Raw genomic sequence first — 23,024 nt, 5'->3', positions numbered from 1 at the left:
GCTAAAAGACACTTTTTTATTTCAGTTAAATAATCTTGGCAACCCCTGCCATCTAATAGGCCTGGAATATAATCTCTCAGAGAAGTAGTTGATGGCATTTAGCAGACACTGGTTTGCCTCAAATATCTGCTTACTTGGTTTCTGGGATTCTCTCCTAACATGAGTAACAAGTGTTTTCCTACTGGCCTTGTTATGGTTCTAAGTGGTAGCATCTATTTTCTGTATTACCAAATTGAAAAATAAAAAAAGTGATTTTTATTGATAACTATTGCCTCATTAAACCTAAATACATGTTATTTGAGACAATGGTCAGGAAAGGCATTAGAAGTAGATTTTCTACATTTCCTGGTAGTAATGTGGGTAAACATAAATGGTGAATCACCTGTCATCATTTGGTAGGATTCAGCTAGTAGGGGAGACTCAGGTTCCCTGATAAGAGGCCATTTCTGTCACCTAGGATGCGCTGCTCCGAGGAAGGAGTTCAGCTTATCCTCATATGGGTATAGAAAATGGCTGCTAGTGCCTAAAAAACCCAGACAAAAGCCTAAATCCTGAGTTACTGATTCTTGTATCCATGTTTTATCATTATTTTTGCCCAGCTTGAGCAAAATAATCTCTGATTCTCTCTCCCTCCTCTCCTCTCCTCTCCTCTCCTCTCCTCTCCTCTCCTCTCCTCTCCTCTCCTCTCCTCTCCCCCCTCCCTCCCCTCCCCTCTCCACCCAGCCTCTGCCCTCCTCTCCCCTCCCCTCCCCTCCCCTCCCTACCCCTCCCTTACCCTCCCCTTCTATCTTGCTCTCTCTTTCTCTCATATTTATTTCCTTTAAGCCTAGAAAGATATAATGGGGAAATGTCAAATCACACATTATTGTTATCAAATCCTCGTTCTGCAGGTTGATTTTCTCTTCTTACTCTCTTTGCCTTCTCCTCCTTCAACCATTTCACTGCTAATGAGGATTTCTAACTGGAGTGAATAGTGTTAGAGAAGTGAGGTGCAGGTACATTGAGCCTAATGACTAGCCCCAGTGTGAGGTCTAGGGAATAAGCAGGTGAAAACCAGTGGCCAGATTTGGTCTTTTTAGTCATCTAGGTAGTTCCCAGAATGCCAGTGGCAGGTATGGGTAACTGAGTGGCTTTGTTCTCACCCTATGGATGACTTTTACTATAAAGACCTGGGCATAACTTGATCCAAATTATTTTACAAAATGAAGAAGCTGGAACCAAATAGACTGACTTGTGTATAACCACACAACACAAATGCCATGGAAAATTTTTATACGATATTTAGAAAGTTGTCCCTATTATCCTCCTTGCTACATATGGGGAAGCCAAGGCCAGAATTTATTACTGGCATGCAGTTTCATTAGCCAACATAAACAAGCTAAGACCAGAATGCAAATCTGCTGCTCTCTCTCCATACATGCTTCCCATCAGCTTATGTCTGGCAGGTGTGGAACAGTCCTAGGGAAAGCAGGTAGGCTGGACTGGACCTGATGTATCGTTATCTCCATCTTCACATGCTACTTGTGTGCCATGATGCCTTTTTTCTCAGTAATAAATCACCATAAGCTTGAGGTCTTTGTCTTGACAACCTTATTTTCTTTCAGCCCAAGAACATTCCATGGTCCTGGTGATATATGACCAGACCTCATCCTCGCATGAATTCCTGTGTAAAGAATTTCTTTTCATTTAGAAGTCTTTTTTCCTTTAAAACTCAGCCAAAATTTAATGGGGAAAAATCCATTATACAGTCTCACTCTTAAAGCAAATATGAGTTTCCATTTGCAGAAGTCTTATAGGTACTATCTGCCTTCAGTTGGGAGTAATTTAGAAATCAAATAAGAAATTATTTTCATTGACATTTTGCGAATTAAATCTGAAGCCTCTTGAACTTCATTATAGCTACATGAATATTGTAAGGCTTAAAAACTTGGCTGTGGTTTTTGAACCTCAGCCAGACTGTATTAATAGTGTTATAACTGATATTTATGTAATGCCCTTTCTTCCAAGTGGTTTAAAGCACTTACTGCGTTGTTTCATTCTATCTCCATAAAATGCAAATAATTTAAGTGGAAGACCTCATTATCCTGTTTTACTAGTAGGAACCCCAAGGGTCAATGAAGTGACACAAACGAACAAAGGACACAGTTCTCTCCTAGATATTCTCCAGCTGTGAATCCCTCTCTGGGAAAGTTGCTTTCACTACTGAGATGCCTCTTACTTGCATTACATTGTGTCAGGTATGCATTCAGTTTCAACTTCTGCTTTAACCGGTTCCCAGTTACTGTGCCCCTTTCTCTTCATTTGCCCAACTACTTGATTTCTATCAATAACTTCCTCCTACTGCAAGTCCTGGAACATCATTCTTAGTCTTTAAAGTTCATGAGACCCTCCCAGGATGCTCTTTTTTAGTAGATCTGTGATGGAGCCCAGGGATTTTCATTGTAGCAGATAACTTAAAAGGGTTTAATGCTGATAATAGTTGAGAAAAGTGTCTCATGATCAATCCTGATGTGGAGAGGAAAAACAGGGAAGAGTTTTAGAATCTTGAGCCTATGAACTATGGTCTAGCAGATTACAGGCCATTCCTCCTACTTTAGGTTGAGTTCCTGTGAAGGAGAGCCAGAGGCAGAGATTCTTTTGCTAGTAATGATTTATGAGATGTGCTCTCCGTGAAGGAGGGGGAGGGAAACAGCATAGGGCTGGGGAATAAGCTCAGCGATGTCTCAGCTGGAGAGAAGCTTCCATCTAATCCCATGAGAATGCTCTGGGATACAGACTGACCAGAGTTAGCAAGGGGCCCAGCTTTTGGAACTTCAAGTCAGTCAGTCACTGGCTGAGTTCTTTTATGGGGCAGAAGGTGGGAAGGTATGTCCTTCCTGATGATCCATCTCCAGCTGTCTGAGTGCAATTCTTCATAGCACGAGGCAGCCCCTGGTTGTTACCAGCAACACTATGACAACTGGGGTGTGAGTATTCTGACTGATAAAGGTTATCTGAGTGAGGCACCAATACAATCTGCTGGCTCACTCACCTCAACGAGAGTCACCTTTGCTCCTAGTCTTGGGCATCTGGCCTTGACATTTCCCGACCTTGAACCCAGACTCAATGCCTGACTCTGTATATTTTCCTGTGTCTCTGTTCCTGGTAGTTTCTGTAGTACCACAATTGCTTAAACACTTGTTCTTGATAATGCCTTTGCTAGCGAGAGAAATCCTGCCATGGAAATGGTCCACTGAAAGGGTGCCGACTCTGAGCTCTGTTACCTTGCAGGAATCTGCATGACTCTTCCATTACTTCCTGCTGCCCAGGTCCCAACATGGGTTCTCCTTTTCCTGCTGAATGTATTTACCAGACCGAGTCCCTAGTTCCAGAAAGGACTTCCACATTGTACAACTCCAGGGTTATCACTGTGTTCTCTGAGAATAGAGCCCTCCAGAGATGTGAATGTAGCAGCCCAGGCAATACTCCTTGGGTCCAGAGTTCTGTGTCTGCACTAGAACCAGGCAGCAGGCGCTGGAAGCCCACTTCCCAGTCTCTCATGTTCCAGGTTCTGCCTGAGGAGGTCCGGAAGATGCTAGCAATGCTTTTATTTCTGTATGCCTGTTTCTTTCTACGACTTTTCCTCCTTTAATAAGAATGTACAGAAGTGGTAAAATCATAAGAGGCCATCAAATGCAATTATACACTCTAAGATTTGCAAACTAATAAAGAAGCTGAATGCTTCGATAAATTTAGTTCACTTGATAGAGATGTGGCTAAAATGTTCACAGGACAAAGGACACAAAGTAGCGAACGTAAATGTGGGAATAAGGGACAGAGATATTAAGCCAGCTTCCTAGAACTGGAATTGAACCTGCACGTGCCCTGGCATTTTCATAGAACGTGGGATCTGTGTGCCATGACAGAAACTCAGAAAGCACCACTTCCACAACTTCCCTGCCAGGAAATTCCCATTCTAAAGATACAGCACAGGGATGTGCTTAGTAAATCAGACTTATATTTTGTATTTATTTACAACAAAATTCGCAAAAGTGAAAAAAATGATAACTATTTGAAAATACTATAACAAACATCATTATTGAATTTTAAAATAATTAGGCAACTGACAGGAATACACAATTCACAAGAAAGAAAAAGATTTATCCCCCCTAATAATCAAAACAAAAGGAACAATTTTTCACCTATCAAAGTGGCAAGTATTTAACAGAATGATAATAGGTAGTGTTGGTCCGAATGTAATAAAATGGACACTCAGATTGGCAGCTGATGATAGAATAAATGGTACAGTTTCCTGAAGGACAATTTTTCAATATACATCCAGAATCTAAAGATACATCTTGATTGGGCAATTTTACTGCACCAGATTTATACCAAGAAAATGATCAGGTATGAAATGACACAAACATTTGTATGCAAACAGGACAAATAAAAACTTCTCATGTTGCTAAACCACAACAGAGCAAATATTATTAGATAACTGCTAGTATGTATATTTTTAAAGACCTTATTTTCTTAGAGCAGTTTTAGGTTCACAGCAAAATTGAGAAGAAGGTATAGCGTTTGCCTATATGCCCTTTGGACTCCCTCATGTACCGCCTTCCCCATTAGCAACGTCCCCACCAGACTGGTACTTTTGTTACAAATGATAAACCTACATTATCTGACCCATCATTATCCAAAGTTCATAGTTTACTGTAGGGTTCACTCTTGGTGGAGCACATTCTATGTGTTTGGACAAATGTGTACCTGCATCCACCGTTATAACATCATGCAGAGATTTTTTCACTGATTACCAAATCCCCTGTGCTCTGCCTAGTCTATTCATCCCTCCCCTCCCACTCCCCGTAGCCTGTGGCAACCACCGATGTCCTTACTATCGCCACAGCACTGTGTTTTCCTTTGTCATATAGTTGGAATTATATAGTACTTAGCCTTTTGAGATTGGCTTCCTTCACTAAAAAATACCCATTTGAAAGTTTTCTCCATGTCTTTTCATGCCTTGATTGTTATTTCTTTTTAACACTGAATAATATTCAATTTTCTGGATATATCACAGTTTTTTTCTTTTTCTTTTCTTTTCTTTTTTTTTTTATTATCACAGCACATTTTTACCCTAAAAGATAATGGTTTGGGACCTGCCAGCTATGCTGTGAGTTGACATTTTCAATGCTGATATAATTCCAGCTCAAAGTATAGAGATTTGGAAGGAAGGAGAGTTTGGGTTTGGGTGGATAGGGAAAAGATGGAATAGGGCTGAAATTATTTGGGTCCAATGAGCTCAGATCTAGCAGCTTCTATGTGACCTATCCTGGCCTGCTTTGATTCTGAATTTTGTTTGGGGCCCAAGCCCCAACTCATAGGACAATGTGAACTCAGCTTTCTTTGCTTGTGTCATTCAGCCGTTTCCCTCAGGACTTCATGGATGTCTACGGCTTAGAGTACGACTACAAGTTTATGCATGTTTAGAACAGTCACTGAGGACTGGACAGCCATCTAGGAGATTAGGCCTAAAAAGGAGGGATGCTGCCGAGAAGAAACCTGAGCCTTCTGTGCTGAAAGACTACAGAGACTCCCTTTGATTTGTTGCTCAGGTCGAACACCCTCTGACTGGCTCTTTACAGTTTAATAAATAATAGCTGCTCTTATTGTTATCTTCATTAACCAAGTTAATAAAGGCTTCGATTCTTCCTGTCCCTGTACACTCTGTATTTCCTTCCAATTTTCCACCTCTATCAATGTTTCTGCTACATAGAAAGGCTCTTCCTTCCCCTTTCTTTACTCTGTGTCTTATGCTTGCTTAACAGCAGTCTTATATCCAAGCTCCTGAATGAAGGGTCCCTGGGATTCCACAGTGATTGATTCCTTTCCTAAATCTTTGCACTGAGAGTTGGACCCACACAATTTGACTCTTTATAATATATAAACAGCACAGAGTTCAAGATATGGGACATGCATCATGGGTGGCTGAGTGAGTGTCTTTCAAAATGAGAATGCAGACCGTACAGTATTAAATTCTTATTCTGTTGAATAGTCTAAATGAATGAGCTGTCATTCTCATTTTAAATTTATTCTAAAAGCTACTAATTTCTATTGTTATTATTATTGTCATATAAATTGCTATTCTTCCCAGTCCCCACACCTTTGTCCCTCTTCATTCCATGAGGGAACTGAATGGATAGGACTCTTGGACAACTTTCTTTCAACAACACTCTGTTCACAAGCTTAAAATGGAACGTGTTTTTGGTTCTTTTAAGAGATTTGAAGTACATTCTCACTTACTGCTTCAGACTGAAATAATTCCTGAACTTTCCCCCTTCATTTTTTACATCTATACACAGCTTCTTATTTTATTTCTAAGGATGTTAAGAGCTTCTAATTTGACTAACATATTAAATAGAAACTTCATTTTAGATCACAGTTTTTATTCAATAATCTCAAGTCATAGCTTGTAGTCATCAAATCAGTTTTCCTTTTGAGAGTTCTTAAATGTATTCTAGTCACCATCAATAATAATCAAGCCTCAGTGAAGTCATCATCCCGTTCCTGAACTGTCAGTCGTTCACTATGATAACAACTGAGATGACGTAGAAGACAGTTGTCTGAATAACTCTTATTACTGCATGAAAACAAGCACTGCGTGCTTCCATTGCAGATCGAGTCTATTCTGACAAAATGATGGTGGTTTTGCAATTGGCAGTAGGAATACGGGATGTGTTGTGGTGGATTTTGGCAGCAAAATGGCCTCCATCTATCCTTGCTCTTTTCATCCCCAACTAACTCTGGGCTTCAGAAACATGTATCTCCATCACACTCAAGGAAGGAGGAGTGATAGAAACTCACCAATAAACCATAATATCCCTTGATACACAAAACATTCTTCCCCCCCTTGACTAATATAACTTGAAAAAATCCACCAAGGTAATTTTATGCTGTTCCAGTGTATGTGCAAATTTATGTTGTTCCAGTCTATGTGAGCAGTTGTATAAATACCTGGTGATTGTGATTTGGCAGTTGTTGAGGCAAAAAGGAATCACTGACCACTGGTGCCTTTACTTTTTAGTTTTGTGAGCTTTCGGGGGACCCAACTAAAAATCAGTACCAAGTGTTCTTAGAGAAGATGTTTTTAATGGTTTTCCTGTTGCCCTCCTCATGAGAAGAAGCTGTCATGTTCGAGCAAAGTGGCAGTGTCCTGCTGGTCAGTCTGTTGCCTGGTTTTCCCTTCCCAAATATTTCTGAGCACATACCAGTTGAATGTACACACTTGGTTCCAGTACGCTTTTCTCAGGAAACTAATCTTTACACTGGCTTTATTGTCCCTCATTAGGGTGGGATTCATCTCTGCTGCTGCCTTTTTGTTTCTAGCTACATAAGAAACCAGTGCAGGGGGACCAGTGCCATATCTCTGACCTCATTGGAGTACTGTGACAGCTCAGCATGCCTGTGTTAATGAAAATGAGGCTTCCTCTTTCTATGTCAAGTTCATTTGAAAAATGCTGCAGGGTATCAGACATCAAAGTTATACAGTGCTTTGAATGCACACAAACATACAACTATTTAACCCAAATTATGTGCAAATACACACACACACACACACACACACACACACGTGCATACATGGTATGAAGAGTTCTACTATCACTGGGTTTTACACCTGAAACCAGGATTGCCCTCAAATAACACAGGCTTTGGTCAAAATCTAGTCCATCAGCTTAGATGTTTACCTTTATGAATAGCTATAGGCATCCATTGTTTGTTCCTTTAATGTAGCCTTGGTTATGACTAATCTCTATGCTTCTTCTTTTCTTTTGAGAATCATAGATACATTGAGGGGTGGCAGGCATACCTATTTCATCTAAATTTCAAGTCCTAATTGAAGATAATTGTCTCTGTGACACTAGAAAAAGTTCACGGTGGTTATAAAAATGAACAAGGAATAAGTGCAGACAAAGAATCATCTTGACCATATTTGTGTTTGTCTCGTATATCCTCATCTAAGAATAACTAGAAGCCACCAGGGAAACATCTTGATCTGTTGCCCAGTTATTTCAGTAGGGCTGAATCCCAAGACTGAGTTCTGGTCCAAAAAGGGTGGAACACCTGGCATCCTAGAAAGCAAAGTTCCCAGAAGGCATTAAAAAGTCCCACAGTCAACAGAAATATTGGCCCAGAGAAGCTAAATTCCATATGTTCTTCGAGTGCATTTTTGATGAGTGTGTTTCGATCATCTTGAGCAAGGTTAGTTTGCAAAGAGCTGAGCCCAACAGGCTATGTTAGCCATCTAGGTAACTACAGGCATTCACCGTGGGTGCTGCTTGACAAAGTTCCTTGTGGTATGTACGTTCGAGGTTCCTCAGAGTTTGGCTTCCAAACTGCTTCCATCCAAGACTGTTTGCTGCCTCCAGGGTCACTTATTTAATTAGATTCTTAAGCTAACCTTCTGTGGGTATTTTCCCCTGGAACAAAAGGTGCACTTCCAGCTTTTTAAGTACATGGACAAATGTATCCCCACAAAACTTGACCCTGGAGCAGTGTGGGAATTCAGATAAAATCTGGGGGAACTAATAGTTGCTGTGGCTATGTAAGTCTGAGGGTTGCAGAATATAGAATATTGGTTCTTTGTGGTGCGCTTCCTTTCAAACGATTTTTTCCTGTTGGTTTTCAACTTCTCTGTGCAGTAGTGAATGAACATCTATATGAAAGAGCTATGCAAAAAATACTGCCTCTGTTTCAACGTCATCCATGTGATATAAATCATGGTGACCTGACCATGAGATGAAATGTATGCGAGCTCTCTTTATAGATTACACATAATCTACAATCACAGAAAAATTTCATTTTCTACACTCAAACATTTATTAATGTGCTTTCAAATGCCACATTTTCCCTGAGCCTGCTGAGTGTAATATGACTCCTGGACTGTAACTAAGAAAGAGACAGAGCAGTGTGGTAATTAAGAGTGAGAGTTCTGGAGTCAGATCAGCTGGGTGATGAGCTAGTCACTACCACTATCCAGCTGTGTGACCTTGAGCAAGTTATTTGACCCACTGGTCCTTGGATTTCCCATCAGTGAACTGGGCATAGTAATATCACCTATTTCATAAGTCATTGTGGGGTGACTAAGGTCATATATACATATATTAAATTCCTGTCACAGAGCAAGCATTCAAACATGTTACCTCTTATTACCTGATTCTAGGTCAGGTTTGATGCTAATTTTTGTACATTTAAAAATGATAAAATCTGTATTTTTAGAATAGTTTTAAAGAAAAGTTGCAAACATAAATCAAGGAATTCTCATATACCCTGCACCCATGTGTGTGTGTGTGTGTATATATATATATATATATATATATATATATATATATATATATATATATATATGGAGATATATATATCCATGTAAACATCCGTGTATAATTATTTCTCTATAAATTCATCAGTGTATATATTAAGCTAAACTTAAATTCATACTGATGCCTTCACCTCTACACTACTACTACATGGTTTATTCTAGCTTTCCCCCTTTGCTTATCTGTAACCTCCCACTCCAGCTGTGATAAACTTGGCTTCTACTGTTTGCCTTCTATTCATTTATTGGTTCACCCTTGGTATATAAGTACAGCTATTTCAGAATTGTTAACCCATTGTTAACCCATGAAAAACAACTTGACCAACTTGAGTATAGTGCATATATTCCATTCCTGAACATAATTTTAATAGATTTGAATCTTCCTTGTGACCTCTCAAGGTGATAAAATCCTTCCTATAGAATCAATATTTGTCATTCTTGTTTCTGTAAGTATTCCTTTCGCAGCCTGAGAAGAGTGGTTGACCTGTCCAAGCAGATTCAGATAAAGTCTTGACCCTGTATTTGTTTTATCAACAGATTTGGCTAAGAGCTCTTTGCCTATAAGCTCCTGACCACATTCCTCTCAGGAGCTACTCTTTTACATACTGACTAAAATCTCACTAGCCACGAGTTCGTATTAAGCTCTTAGGAATTCCAAATTAGGCTCTTTCAAGATATGCTTTTGGGAGACAACCCATAAAAGACAACATGCCTTTCAGGAAATCCCAACAATTGAAACATCGAGGTCTACATGGACTGTTAAGTCTACATAAAATATCAATGTAAAATACCAACTAATAGGGCCCTGGGGAAATGAACTCCAAATGAAAATCCATGGTATATTCCACTCTTTGGTGATGGAGGCATGGTAATAAGACTTATGGCCTATATTTAAACCTCAGAGTCTGCCCAGAATATGTCAGGCTTCTATTCCAGGCTCCCGTTTTATCCACTTGGCATATGAATTCCAGGAAAAGGGCTGATAGATAAGAAATTCTTTCATATATCCCAAAGTAGACTTTTTTATGTACAGCATTTTGTCAAATTATGGATACCACATTGTATTAATCAGAAGTCAGTCATAAATGGGGATGTATAATGCTAATGCCATATCACTTTTATGGTTTTGTTTTTGCAAGACTCTTTAGTGGTTACCAGAAGATGCTATGTTAGACCCTAATTAAATAGATAAGAGATAAGTAGAGTTTTCACAAACAATTCTTGTATTTCTGCAAAATCCGCTCTAACTTTTAGTTAACTCTCAACACAGCAGCATACAACTACAGATAATAAAAATGGACAAACCACTGAGCAGAACTCCAAAGGGACCATAATGGCATGAAGTTACGGAACTGCCTTACATATGTGAGGAAAGCATGTTTCCTGTTACCCATAAATAGGGACAAATGGTGCTATGAGCATAGATTGCCTCCTCAGAGCTTAGAAGAGGCTAAGAGGGAGAGGCTTGACAAGGATTCTGACCCAGCAGATTGTTAAGAAGGGAGTTGGTTCCTGATGAATTTTAATAACACTCTAACTTCCCACAATGGCGGGAGCAGCCAGCTCTCTGTTACATGCTCCACCTCTGTGATTGCCTGCCAAATGCTTACAGCGGACCTGCGGAGATGAGTTACTCCAGAGCAAGTGGGTTATACCTCCATGACACTGTGCCAGATCAATAAGAAACGCAAAGGAACACGTCAAGCCGCCTTTGTTTTCTCTCCGTAGGGAAACAAAGAGCCCCACAGGTCAGCTGAGTGTTGCTAACTCGTCCTCAGCATCGCTTAAACACACCAATGATTGTCCTCATTTGTTTTTCCCATACACCATAATTTTTTGAAATCCAAATTAGCTAAAATGCAATTGATTTTCAGGGAATTAAGAGTTTACCATAATTACCATCAATTTGCAGGGAGCATGTTGTTCTTGTTATATAACTGTGGAATTTCTCTCTTAATACTAGTTTGTGATGCTGTATTTAGAAAGAAAAATGTCCGTATTGTTCACATATGTTAAACCTAGGTGGGTTTAAGCAATAGAAATTCAACTAATAATAACAGTGATAATAACATACGCTGGATTAAATGATCCTTTCTTCTCTTCCATCCTACATAGGAGTTAATTTACATTTTAATAAACTAAATAGCAAATAATAGAGAGGGTCATATGTTTCTGTGATACGAGCAGAGAAAACTTTGTAGGGAAAGTGAAAAATACAGTCAGAGGAAACAAACCCTCAGACCCTAGACTCAAGCACAGACAAGTGTAGACTATTATAAATCTTATCACAAATTCTATCTGGGAAAGCATTTAAAAAATTTAACAGTTCAGTCTTTCAAGAAAAACCGAGGGCATTTTAGTTCTTTGAGGTCATCATTTTTAAAATGACCTGATTCATCCTCTTTCAATTAAGTTAATACTTGGGTCATTTAAAGGAACATGCATTTCATATTCTTTGCTTGATCTTTTGACAATATAAAATCATTACAGCCCTTTCTATTTCAATATGAATTGAGATTGTATCAAATTATTTATTGAGTATGTAATGCTATCAGATAAAAAGAGGCAGTGGAGAGCTACAAATGCTAAGAAATCAGAAAAATATTTCCTCCAGGGACAGTTATGTTTACCAGTGTCTTCCAAAATACTTCTTTGTTTTATGATGTGATAGAAGAATACTTGTTTTGTTTTTTTTAAATTTGAAGTTAATGCCGAGTGTCTAGATTTTAAAAGGCAGCATAACTAGACATGCATAATAATGGGGTTATATTAATGAAATAGAAAGAACAGGCATCCACAAAATACTCTATTGACTCTATTGGAATTCAACATTCTTTCAATCTATTTTCTATATTTTTCCACTTTGGACATTCAAACTAGGACAATATTATTAAAAACTCAGAACAAATAAACATACAAGTGCTTGTATTTGCTAATAAATGTCTTGTGTGTTATGGAGCTATTAGAGTAGTTGGGTATGGCTGCTACTTGCATGCACAGTGCTGCTTGGCAGGGACCAGATCCAGCTCTGGAGGTCACTACCTCTATCCTTGCTGTGTGACCTTGAATTCAAACCCCTGGGATTTCAGTGGGACAGTCAGTATACTGCCTTCCCAAATTTGGGTTGAACTGAGAAATAGACGCAGGAATCAAACAGATGGAGATAGAATATGTTTTATCAGTAATGTGATTGTGTGCATCGAAGACAAAAGAATTTATAAAAAAATATAATTGAATTCTATTTACTTATTATAAGTAAATTTAGTAAGTTTGCAGGATACAAGGCCAAAATACAAATATCAATAGTGTTTCTATATACTGGCCACAAATAATATTTAAAAATGTCAAAGACAATAGTTGCAGCACCATAAAAAGCAAATACTTAAAATCTGCACACTGAAAAATTACAAAACATTGCTGGGTAAATTATGGATGCTCTAAATAAATGAAATCATCTGGAAATGCTCAGTATCATGACCATGTACAAATGTACATGGATATGCACATATGTAAACATTTGGTGATCTGTACCATAAAGATTTCTGCACTTTACCATATATAGGCTAAATCTCAAGGAAAAAGTTTTTGAAAGTTAACAACAACAAAAAAAGACAAACAAAAAGCCATACTGGCTTAGAGACATGGATTAGACTTGTGGTCACAATAGACTTTTCAATGGTTGACCCCAAAACTAGGTAGATTAACCTATCTTGCCTACTGGCATAGTTGGGTAACTGCAGCCCACATTTACCAAAGGCTGAAGAACCAACCAGTATCCTTGTGTATTGTCAAGCGCCTGCTCCAAATGAGAGAGAAATGGCTGAGCTGAGCATGCCCACTTTCTTTTTCTCAATACACCAATAAGATGAATTCTCTTCTCTTCCCATCAGGTAAGATTAAAAGGCCTGAGGTACTTCTCTATAGGAGTCTCTTCACAAAAAAAGCATTAATTGAAGGGGAAGTAGAGCATTTCTCTCCAGTCCTGACCTCTCTGTGCTTTAGTCTTCTCTCCTTTGTAAAATGGTGATAATAGAACCTATCTCACCCAGTTGTGTAAGGATTCCAACAGATAATATATGCGAATGGCTTTGCCAAGTACCAATAAATGTGGAATTGGTGAAGCAAAGCATAACAGCTTTAGAGCGGGAAGAAATCTTCAGGAAGATAATCTGATCCACATGTGGTAATTTTTTAGATTAGGAAACTGAGACCCAAGGAGGTCTGGACTCTTGTCCAAGTTCCATGGCTTGTTGGAAATGTACTGTTGACATAATACAGTGGGACGGCCTCCAGGTCCCAGGTGTTCATGTGCCTTGTCCAGAGTTCTTTCTGCTGAACTGCTGTGCTGAAGAGCCATAGTAAGTGGCAGTGGATAAAACTGCCGACCCTCCCCCCATCACTCCGGATCAACGTGAATTTCCTGTTTTCAGAAGGTACACAGTTGAAACCTACCCCCAGGGAGGCCCTGCGTGTTGCTGCACTCAGGCAACAATTTACAGCCCTTGTTGTGCTTTCCCAACAAGAATAAGATTACTATTTTATAATCAAGGTAGCTATTTGCACAATCCACTGTGAAGTAGTTAGGCAGGTATTCTTCTGAAAGTAAATAAACACAGTCAACTACAATTATTTGATTCCATTTAGTATATGAGAAAAGGTAATGGTTTAATGATACCCTAGTGGTCTGTAACAGTTAATGCACCACAGAAAATGAAGCATAAAATCCCCTTCTCACTAAGAACTCTGAAACTAGTGTTATGAAAGGCCCTAACCCCCAGGGGATTCAAATGTTTTCACCATCCCACCAAGTGACAGTAGTAATAGTTTGGATGCTCTAGTCACTCACCAGTTATGAAATGTAGGACGACATGAAAACCTGTGATGCGTTCTGTTGGTTCAATGACAGATCCTTGTGACATTATCTGGGACACTTGCTATGGCAATAACATGGTCCTGTAAAGGCCAGATGGTGTTCTTACTCTGTCACATGTTCTTAAACGCTAGCTCATCCCGAGCTCGGCCAGTAGCTTGGGGGTTCTTACTTATGGCAGCACCCCTTTCATGGGCAGACCCAGTGGACGGGCTGGCAGGGTAGGGAAGTACCTGGGCTCCTCGACGCAACAGACGCAAACACAGAAGTTCTTGGTGTTTCTGTTGGAAATGGTGTGAGTTACAAATATTCCCTGAAAGCATGTGCCTGGCCTCCTGGCTCTCCGTATGATAAATACTACCAGGATGGGCTTCTTTGCCATAATTTGCCATGGATAGAGTACAGGCTGGTGCTTCCAAGTCAGCGAGACAGCTGTGCACATCTGGACCAATCCCAGGGAGAAGCCCTAAACCAGCTTGAGGATGATACCGGAGAACAGCATGATGCCCTGTCTTCAGTCACAAGAAATGCACCTCCTCTGTAGATTTCTATATCTGCTCCCATGTTGCCACTGAGCGTAACAAGTTGGAGGGTCCAGGGGTCATCTGGATACCACTGCTCTTTCCTCACTTGTAACTGGCAAGATGAATGTCTCTTTGGCAGTATTATCATGAGCTCATTATTTGAGTCTTGTATGTAACAAATACAAAAAATAATAGCTAATATAATTAATGTGTTTATTCCCCATTAAAATTAGGTTCATGTAAAGTTGTTAAAATTAATAATATTCTACTGATTATTTATTGTATCTACATATATTTACAAAACGTATGTATATGTATGTATACATATGCATACATAAATGTATATATATTTGCATGTGTTATGGATATTATTGTATGTTATTATTTATATATATATAATATAGATAGATATAAATCTCACCCACAATAATATCAGTAAATACATAATGAGGGCAGTGTGGATGGAGAAACGTCACCGTTGGACTAATTTGCCTTGTTTACACCTGTGTGTCCAGAATAATTATTAACATCACTCTCAAAAGTGACCCAGTTTGGACAATAAGTTATGTAATCACCCTAAATAAGGATCAAAAGGAAAACACTGATCTCAGAGAAAGCCAAGGACAGTTAGAGTCTCAATGCTGATGAATTACACATCCACTAGAGAACTACAGCTGAAGAAATTTGTACTGGAGACACGAACACAAATTTTAAAATATATAATAATTCCTTAATAGCAGTTATCAAAGCAAACACAACAACAAACCCAGTGTTCATAAGGCTTGTCCCAAATAAAGAATTTTCCACTTGGAAAAAGTACACTTGGTGTTTATTCTCATATTTTCCTGTGAGAATTTGCTACTGGGTTGACATTGATAATTGCAGCTTGAAGTGGATGGTTTTAGTATTGACGAGAACCCTTGAGATGGCTGCTGCAGTGAAGGTTATTTTACCACTCGATTTTTGTCTGTTTGACTTTTCTTTCTTTCTTTAAGTCCTGCTAATTTCTCCAATTCTAACAGCTTTAAAATTTAGCTCCCACCCTTGGAGATTTTGAACAGTCTTTAAAGGCTTGTTTAAAACTTTTCAGACAGATGGCATTAATTTATCTCTTTTATAGTCTAATATAAAAGAGAGGGAAAGCAAACTAACATTAAGAGCCAGGGTTCTGGGTGACAGACGTATGTTACCTGTTTCAGTGACTTTGCAGTTTTTGCAAGAAGGATGTTTGCTTTCTCTTTTACATAACTTTCCATGCTTATTTCCTCTCAGAAAATGTCCTTTATCCAATTGGGAAAATATTACTTTAGCAAATCACACTTAATAACTTCCTATTAAGCAACGTTGGAAGGTTGGTTAAATTGAATCCCCCTCGCCTTCAGTCTGGCCTGGGTCACTCTTGGGTAGATACACATGTATCTTTTTCACATTCTTAACTGTATCTATTAATAAATGGATTAGCCTTCCAGTAGACCTCTTTAGAAATGCCTTCTTTCATATCAAGCTCAACAACAAAGTCAAGATTCCTTACTTCTAAATACTAAATACTCTAAGTTCTCTAACTTCCTAAATGTTTCCTGCTACTCTCCAGCCTGGGACCTGCTTTAGGCTGGAACAAAGCGGTCAGCTGGCAGGGTGGCTGGGAGCCTCATGTTGTTTTCAACCCCATAAGCAGCTGAACTTGCCAACTTTCCCAACTTCTAGAACCTTGAGCATACATCACACAGACCCCTCACTATCAGTCAAGGGAAGGACTGAAAGCCCACTTCAGAGAGAAGCAAAGTTCTAGAACAAAGTATAAAGTCTCAGAATTATGCCAGAGGTGTGTTCCAAATCTATTTTGTTTTCCAAACCCGTTACTTTTATTTCAGCAAACCCAATTGGTCCCTGAATTTCTCATCCATATGTAAATCCTAAAGTTTAGACTTCTAATATGGAATTCATATCTCATACAATACTGTTCTTGAGAAACTACCTGGCAATTGGGGAACTTTTAATTGCATGTGACACACATAGAAATGGGTTTTTGAAATTCACTGGTAAAAGCAAAAGGCCAAAATTAAATGTGTATTATGACTTTTCCATCAAGAAACATTTTACCTGAGTTTCTAATAATTAGCAAATCTGATTCAAATATTTGTGTACTATAAACCTTATGTGAGAAGAAATTCATACTACCTAGCTCTCCTTCTTACTCTAGGTTTTTATGGCCCTAGAGATGATAAAATTAGTGGGGTCATCCAAAGAAAATATCAGAGTATAGATAATGCACAAACTGTTTTACTGTGAATTATAGATTGTTATGGAAGAGGATGTCAAACATGTTTTTTCCAGTACTGTGATATAGTGAGATTTTTAATATAAGTCTGTGAACCAAGAGGGAATAAGAGTTATTTCCATTCTCCTTAAGGATTTTCTTGCAATATTTGAAAATCCTTTTCTTTTTCACCTCTATGAAGTTTGTTTTATATGTTATAAAACCATTATTGAATTCAGAAAATAAAACTGAATAAACTATCTGCAGATAGAATATACAAAAGCTAATCACAAGTAGAGAGCTTGAACAGTTGGGCTGGCTCTCCCTTCCTCTGAGAGGCCTGAAAAGCATTTGAGAATTAAGCATACAGGCTTAGATGTCACTATGCAGCCTTGGTAGTGATCTGTTTTTATGTTCCAGGCAATGAAAGCTTAGAAGAAAACTATGTTCAGGACAGTAAGATGGGGTTTGTCATCAACGCCATCTACGCCATGGCACACGGGCTGCAGAACATGCACCAAGCTCTCTGCCCCGGCCACGTGGGCCTCTGCGATGCCATGAAGCCTATCGACGGCAGCAAGCTCCTGGACTTTCTCATCAAGTCCACGTTCATCGGTGTGTCGGGAGAGGAAGTGTGGTTTGATGACAAAGGAGATGCTCCTGGAAGGTAAGGCATCTTCTCCATAGAGGATCCAACTAACGTGTGAGCCCTCCTGAGCCAGACAGATGACAACTCTGGCTCCTTTGGGTTCCATGGTTTCTGGGTGTCATGAGGATAGATACAACAAGAAAAGTAAAGATACAGGGCTCATGTTAGATGGCAATTACATGTTAAAAAGTTGAAAACCATATTGGTAAACACTCACCCCCCTGCATCCTACCAGTGCCACCCCCCTGCCCAGTTATCACCTCAGCCCTTCCCTCAGAACACCAGGGACCTCCCTGCAAAGCCAAGAAACCAAAAAGACTGCACCTGACCAGCAGGACCCTCGCAGGTACTGCCAGCTCCAGGCCAGCACCCTTCTTATTGATTGGTCGCAATGCCATCCTCATTGTGAAATATTTTAATATTATGCCTGGTTAAAGAGGTTAACATATGATGAGAACAACGTCCTACACATGTATCCCTTTTTCTTAGGCTAACTTATGTTCCTCCTGGAACACGAAAAAAAAAAAAAAGAATTTTCTTTCTGTCTTTGAGTCTGTATGGCTTCCAAAGAAGTAATCAAGAAGCAAAGGGAAATTAAACCTAACTAACATATACATATATTTCCCCTAAGTCATTTGATATTCTTCAATACTTGCTTTATAACACCAGCTAGTTCTCATATGTAATTGGTACATAGAGAATGCTGTCAGTATAAAGAGTCGTTATTTTTGCTCATATGAATGGTCCCAGGCAAGGAATAATCAGAACAGTGAAGTAAGAATTAAACCTGGCAACAGAAAGAAAAAGGCCCTCAGCTTGGCTGCTGCACAATATGCCCATCATCTTCTTTTCCCTCCCTCATAAGCCCTGTTATCGTTCAGTATATGGTTTTGCAGAATGAGGGAGTTTAGGAAAGCATATGTCGTGTTAACATAGAACATCAAATCATTTAATCTTCATTGCTATAGGCATATCATTAGCCTCTTGCACAGATGATAAAACTGAGTGTCAGAGAAACTAAGAAACTCACCTGAAAATCACGCAGGGAGTAGCTGGTCAAGGCAGCACTGTCTGAATCTTAGGCTCCCGATCTTTTTGCCACATCAAGCTCGCTGCCTTTTAGCTAATCCTGAAATTAGGCCAAGTTGCAGGCAGCATTCTTAAAGTCATTTCAAAAGTACTGTAGTTCACTATTTAGGAGGGACTACTGTAAGACATTGTAAGAGACCCTAAATAATTCTACGTGCATCTCTTCCTTTCCTGTAAGCTTAAAGGTCCATGTTTGCAGAATGCCTTGTGGGGACTAAGTGGATTCTCCCTGTGAAAATACAACAGCTCTAGGAAAGGTAAATGATAAGAGTAGTTGTCAGTAATTAGAATGATGAATTGAGGAGATTCTTTCCAAGCTGCCAGTTAGTTGGGAGCAGATTTAGGTTAAAATGTGAGTGGATGGTTGGGATGGTCCGGTGCCCGGGCCTGGGGAAAGCCTCCAGGCACTCAGCACCTTTGGAAGTGGAACCAGAAGGAACAGTGGGTCTGAGAGTCAGAATACCACTCTCCCTTTTACACCAATGGTTACAATGCTGGGTTCCACTGGTAACTCTAATAGGCTATGCAAAGGATTGGATTTGGAATGGAAACCTTCCTGCATGATTGTATGAGATAACACACATAAGGTGCCTAGCACAGGGCCAGATGCAACTTAGGTGGTCCACTGATAATATTTCGTCTTCCTCTCTCTATCTGTGAGTCATCCAAAATATAGGCACACAATTTCAGCTTGTTTTTCCTCCATCATTAGTTACATATTTAAATCATGAGCTTCCCCCTGGGTCTCTTTTCAAGGATTATTTGAAATTGGTCATCTTAACCTGTGATCAGTTTCTATTTCAACCACCTCCCTTTGCTTCCATTTCCTATCAGAACGCTATTCATGCCTTGGACCCTCTTTTAATTATTTTAGTTAATCATCGTGCAAAATAAAATGAATGCATTGAGAGGATGTTGTAAAGCTGTGATTTACAGCATAAGGATATTCCAAATAAATGTCAACATACCCAGAAGGGACTCTGGAGTCCAGAAAAAGAGTGGCATTTATTAACACACACAGCCCGGGGAAGGCCTCTCTTTAGTAAATCGGTGCGGTATTTTTCCATTGGTGTCTTTCAGTATTTTTTTTTTTTTTTTTTTTTGCCTCTGGCTTTTGGGACTTTTTAAAAAAATGTGTTTTCATATGAAAATATTGTTAAGGGTTTTCAGTTTCTACATGCTAATGAAGTGTGAACTGACTGCTCCTGTATGAAGAAATAAAAGTCTTAGGGAACTGATTTATAGGAAAACAATATTCTAAAGGTAGCAGTGCATTTAAACCTTCATTGAAAGTACGTAAGGAGTTTTAATAATGTAATATGGAGTAAAACCTAAAAATTAAAAGACACGAAAAAGCAAACATCACAGCAAGTTCTATAACCACGAGTTTAAAATAGAAAATTATTGGAGGTGTACATTAGTATGGGACTGAGCCGTCAGCCCACATTAATACCCACATACATGGACATTACTTAGACAGCTACTCTGTAGAACATTCTAGTATGTCTCAGCATCCAGGAAAGTAAGAACCTGTTTGTAGCCAAAAGTCAGAATAGCCACGAGATGAAGATATGCTCCAGGTGTGCCATTTTCTCATCTCACTCTTGGTAAGGTGTTCACCAAGAAAAGTAGCGAAAAAACTTCCTTCACTCTCCCAGTGTTCCCTTTCCCATTTAGGAGACTGCTGTTTATAGAAAGTGCCAGAACCTGGCTGTAGAGAAGCCACTAACTTCCCTATGGGTGACAAATTGCACTTGTACACCAACAGCAGGCAGAAAAGCCCTTAAAGGATTCAGTTGTCGAGATAAAGAACTGGGCCAGATACAGCCAACAGGTTTCAGATGCCAATTGAGATGGCTTGGTGGTAGCTTCCTGCAGTGCTGAGCCAAGGATTCTGAATCTGAATCCTGTTTAGAAGGACTTCCAGGATGGATTGGGTAAGGAGAAGAGAGGAGGAAGAGAGCCGGAAGAGGAATGTGTGTTAGTTAATTGCCATTGATTTCTTTGGGTTGAAAGAGCAAGGGACCATTCTTTTCATATTCTAGTGCAGGCGGGTGGCACCTCTACACAGGTTGTACAGAACACAATCCCACTTCACAGAACCAGGAAGGGATTGCATCTGGCATGCGTTTCTGGGAAACTGCCATAGGAGTTATAATTTACTTGGAGTAAATAGCAACATGCAGAGAAAACTGAGGAATGCCAGGGAAGTTTCAATGATGGAGTCATAAATGGAGATGACAATACAAAGACGTTCTTCTGTTTTCTTATGGTTATGGAAATAACCAGAGTATTTTAGGGCATTCGTAGAAATACACATATGAATGATACAGTGATATTGCCTTACCTATGCATTTGTCCCAATTGTGAAGTAGATTTTTTACATACCTTACATTAATAAATCCTCACAAACAGCCCAAGAGCCTTCAAGAGTTCAGTGACATTCCTAAGTAGTACAACATACTGTTATAATTTGTTAGGAAAGAGAATCTAGCTTACATATCCCAAGGCCAAATCCTGTGTTGTTTCCATTGCATTGGGAGATGCTCTCCACTGCCCGCTCTGAGAAAAGATGAGATCTGGCCCCCAGAACACACTCTGGCTGCAATGAAGATTTCTAAAGGTAGATTTTGCCCTTGCATTGCGGCATTTGAAATTTCTGATATAGCTGATACCGATTATTTGGATTCAGAAATGTTTGTCCTAATCAGGGAAGAGACCAGTTTAAATGTCAATGCTCAAGATAAATCCCCAACATCCTTGCTAATTAAAGACGCATTTCTCAGATTTCTTGCTCTCTTAGCCCCTAAAATAGGCTTTGTGTGTTAAAACTCAACTCTTTCAATCCAATGTAATGAAAATAGCAACTGAATGTGAAAAAGAAAGTTGGGATAAAAGTAATCTAGTTAAGAAATTAATGTTCTCAAGAACTGCTACTTGTTCAAAAACATAACTTATTGAATAATGATTTGAAGGAGAGGATGATCAACTCAGCACACATATATTTTTTTTTTTTGAGAATAAGCAGAGAGAAGGTATAAGAGTAATATCTTCCTTAGCAAATATGGAAAACACACAGACTGAAGAATAAAATGTAAGTTTTGGAAAAGCAGAGGAAACATTAGAAATACACTAATATATTGACAGTAGCTGGAGTTAGGATGTAGGATGATTCTAGTATTCATGTCTCTTCCCTCATTATTATCTATTTACCAAATGTCTTTGTTTCCCACATCATGTCCATATTCTCCGAGACACACGTGTTGTTTTCTTCATAGATATGACATCATGAACCTGCAGTACACTGAAGCTAATCGCTACGACTACGTACATGTTGGAACCTGGCATGAAGGGGTGTTGAACATTGATGACTACAAAATCCAGATGAACAAGAGTGGAATGGTGCGCTCTGTGTGCAGTGAGCCTTGTTTAAAGGGTCAGATTAAGGTGAGCCAGTCACAAATGCATTCTTGGGCGGTGTTCAGGAGGGCGCACCCTGCCTGCACATAAATAGAGACATCTTTCTTAGACAAGACTGTTCAGAAAGGGTGGACCAGGCTTCCTGTCTTTGTGTTTGTGTTTAGCTGAAATGGAAAAGCCAAGGAAAGATTAGGAAATGGAATAGGCAAGCCATTTCAATGCTTAGAGTGGTCCTCACCTGAATTACAGTGATGAGCTGGGATCTTCACTACAACATAGAAAGCAAGGGGGTGAATAATGGAATTAAAAATTGAAACAGAAGTAAGCGTGGAAACCAAAACCAGTGATACTGCTTAGTCATAGGCCTAGCTGTTGTTAATGAAAGCAGAAGCGTAACGATGCTATATAAACATATAACTAAAATAAAAGAAGTTGAAATGAGGTAACACAGAAGCAGGGCTTCTCATGACTCCACCAAATTCTTTGATTTTTCTGAAACTAGTGTGTTTTCTAGCCAAGAGAGAGTCCTCACTTTCTAATTATTCTTAGATGCTTGTTTTTCAGCTTGGGGCAAGTGACTAACCATGATATTAGTGTATACACAAGAGTGGAGGAAATAAACATCAAATATTGAGCATTTGGCTGGACATGCTAGGGAGAATTCTCCGTGAAGAAGGCATGGAAACAGAGCTCTCGGTATCCCATGCTATTTAAAACTGAACTGGATGATGTACAAGGAAATGGAGCATAGGAGAGTGATTGTGAACTGGCAGGAGTATAGGTTAAATGACCCAATAGGTCTTTCCCTCTCTAATTTTCTGTGACTCATCTCTGGGAGCAGACAGACTGTCACACAAATGTTGCAC

At 39.3% G+C, this 23,024-nt stretch overlaps 1 protein-coding gene across 6 annotated transcripts in view; it reads left to right on the top strand.

The window, feature by feature from the left end:
- Positions 1–23,024, top strand: part of GRM1 (glutamate metabotropic receptor 1) — a 342,889-nt gene that overhangs the window by 258,908 nt on the left and 60,957 nt on the right. For all 6 annotated transcript variants that reach the window (XM_081045109.1, XM_081045111.1, XM_081045110.1 and 3 more), the window contains 2 exons: positions 17,421–17,667; positions 22,017–22,185. In XM_081045109.1, coding sequence (XP_080901235.1) covers positions 17,421–17,667; positions 22,017–22,185 — 416 coding nt within the window. The remainder of the gene's footprint in view (positions 1–17,420; positions 17,668–22,016; positions 22,186–23,024) is intronic.

Source organism: Rhinolophus hipposideros (assembly GCF_964194185.1).
Source record: "Rhinolophus hipposideros genome assembly, chromosome: 3".
Classification (NCBI taxonomy): domain Eukaryota; kingdom Metazoa; phylum Chordata; class Mammalia; order Chiroptera; family Rhinolophidae; genus Rhinolophus; species Rhinolophus hipposideros.
This window is presented reverse-complemented; position numbering and strand designations above follow the sequence as displayed.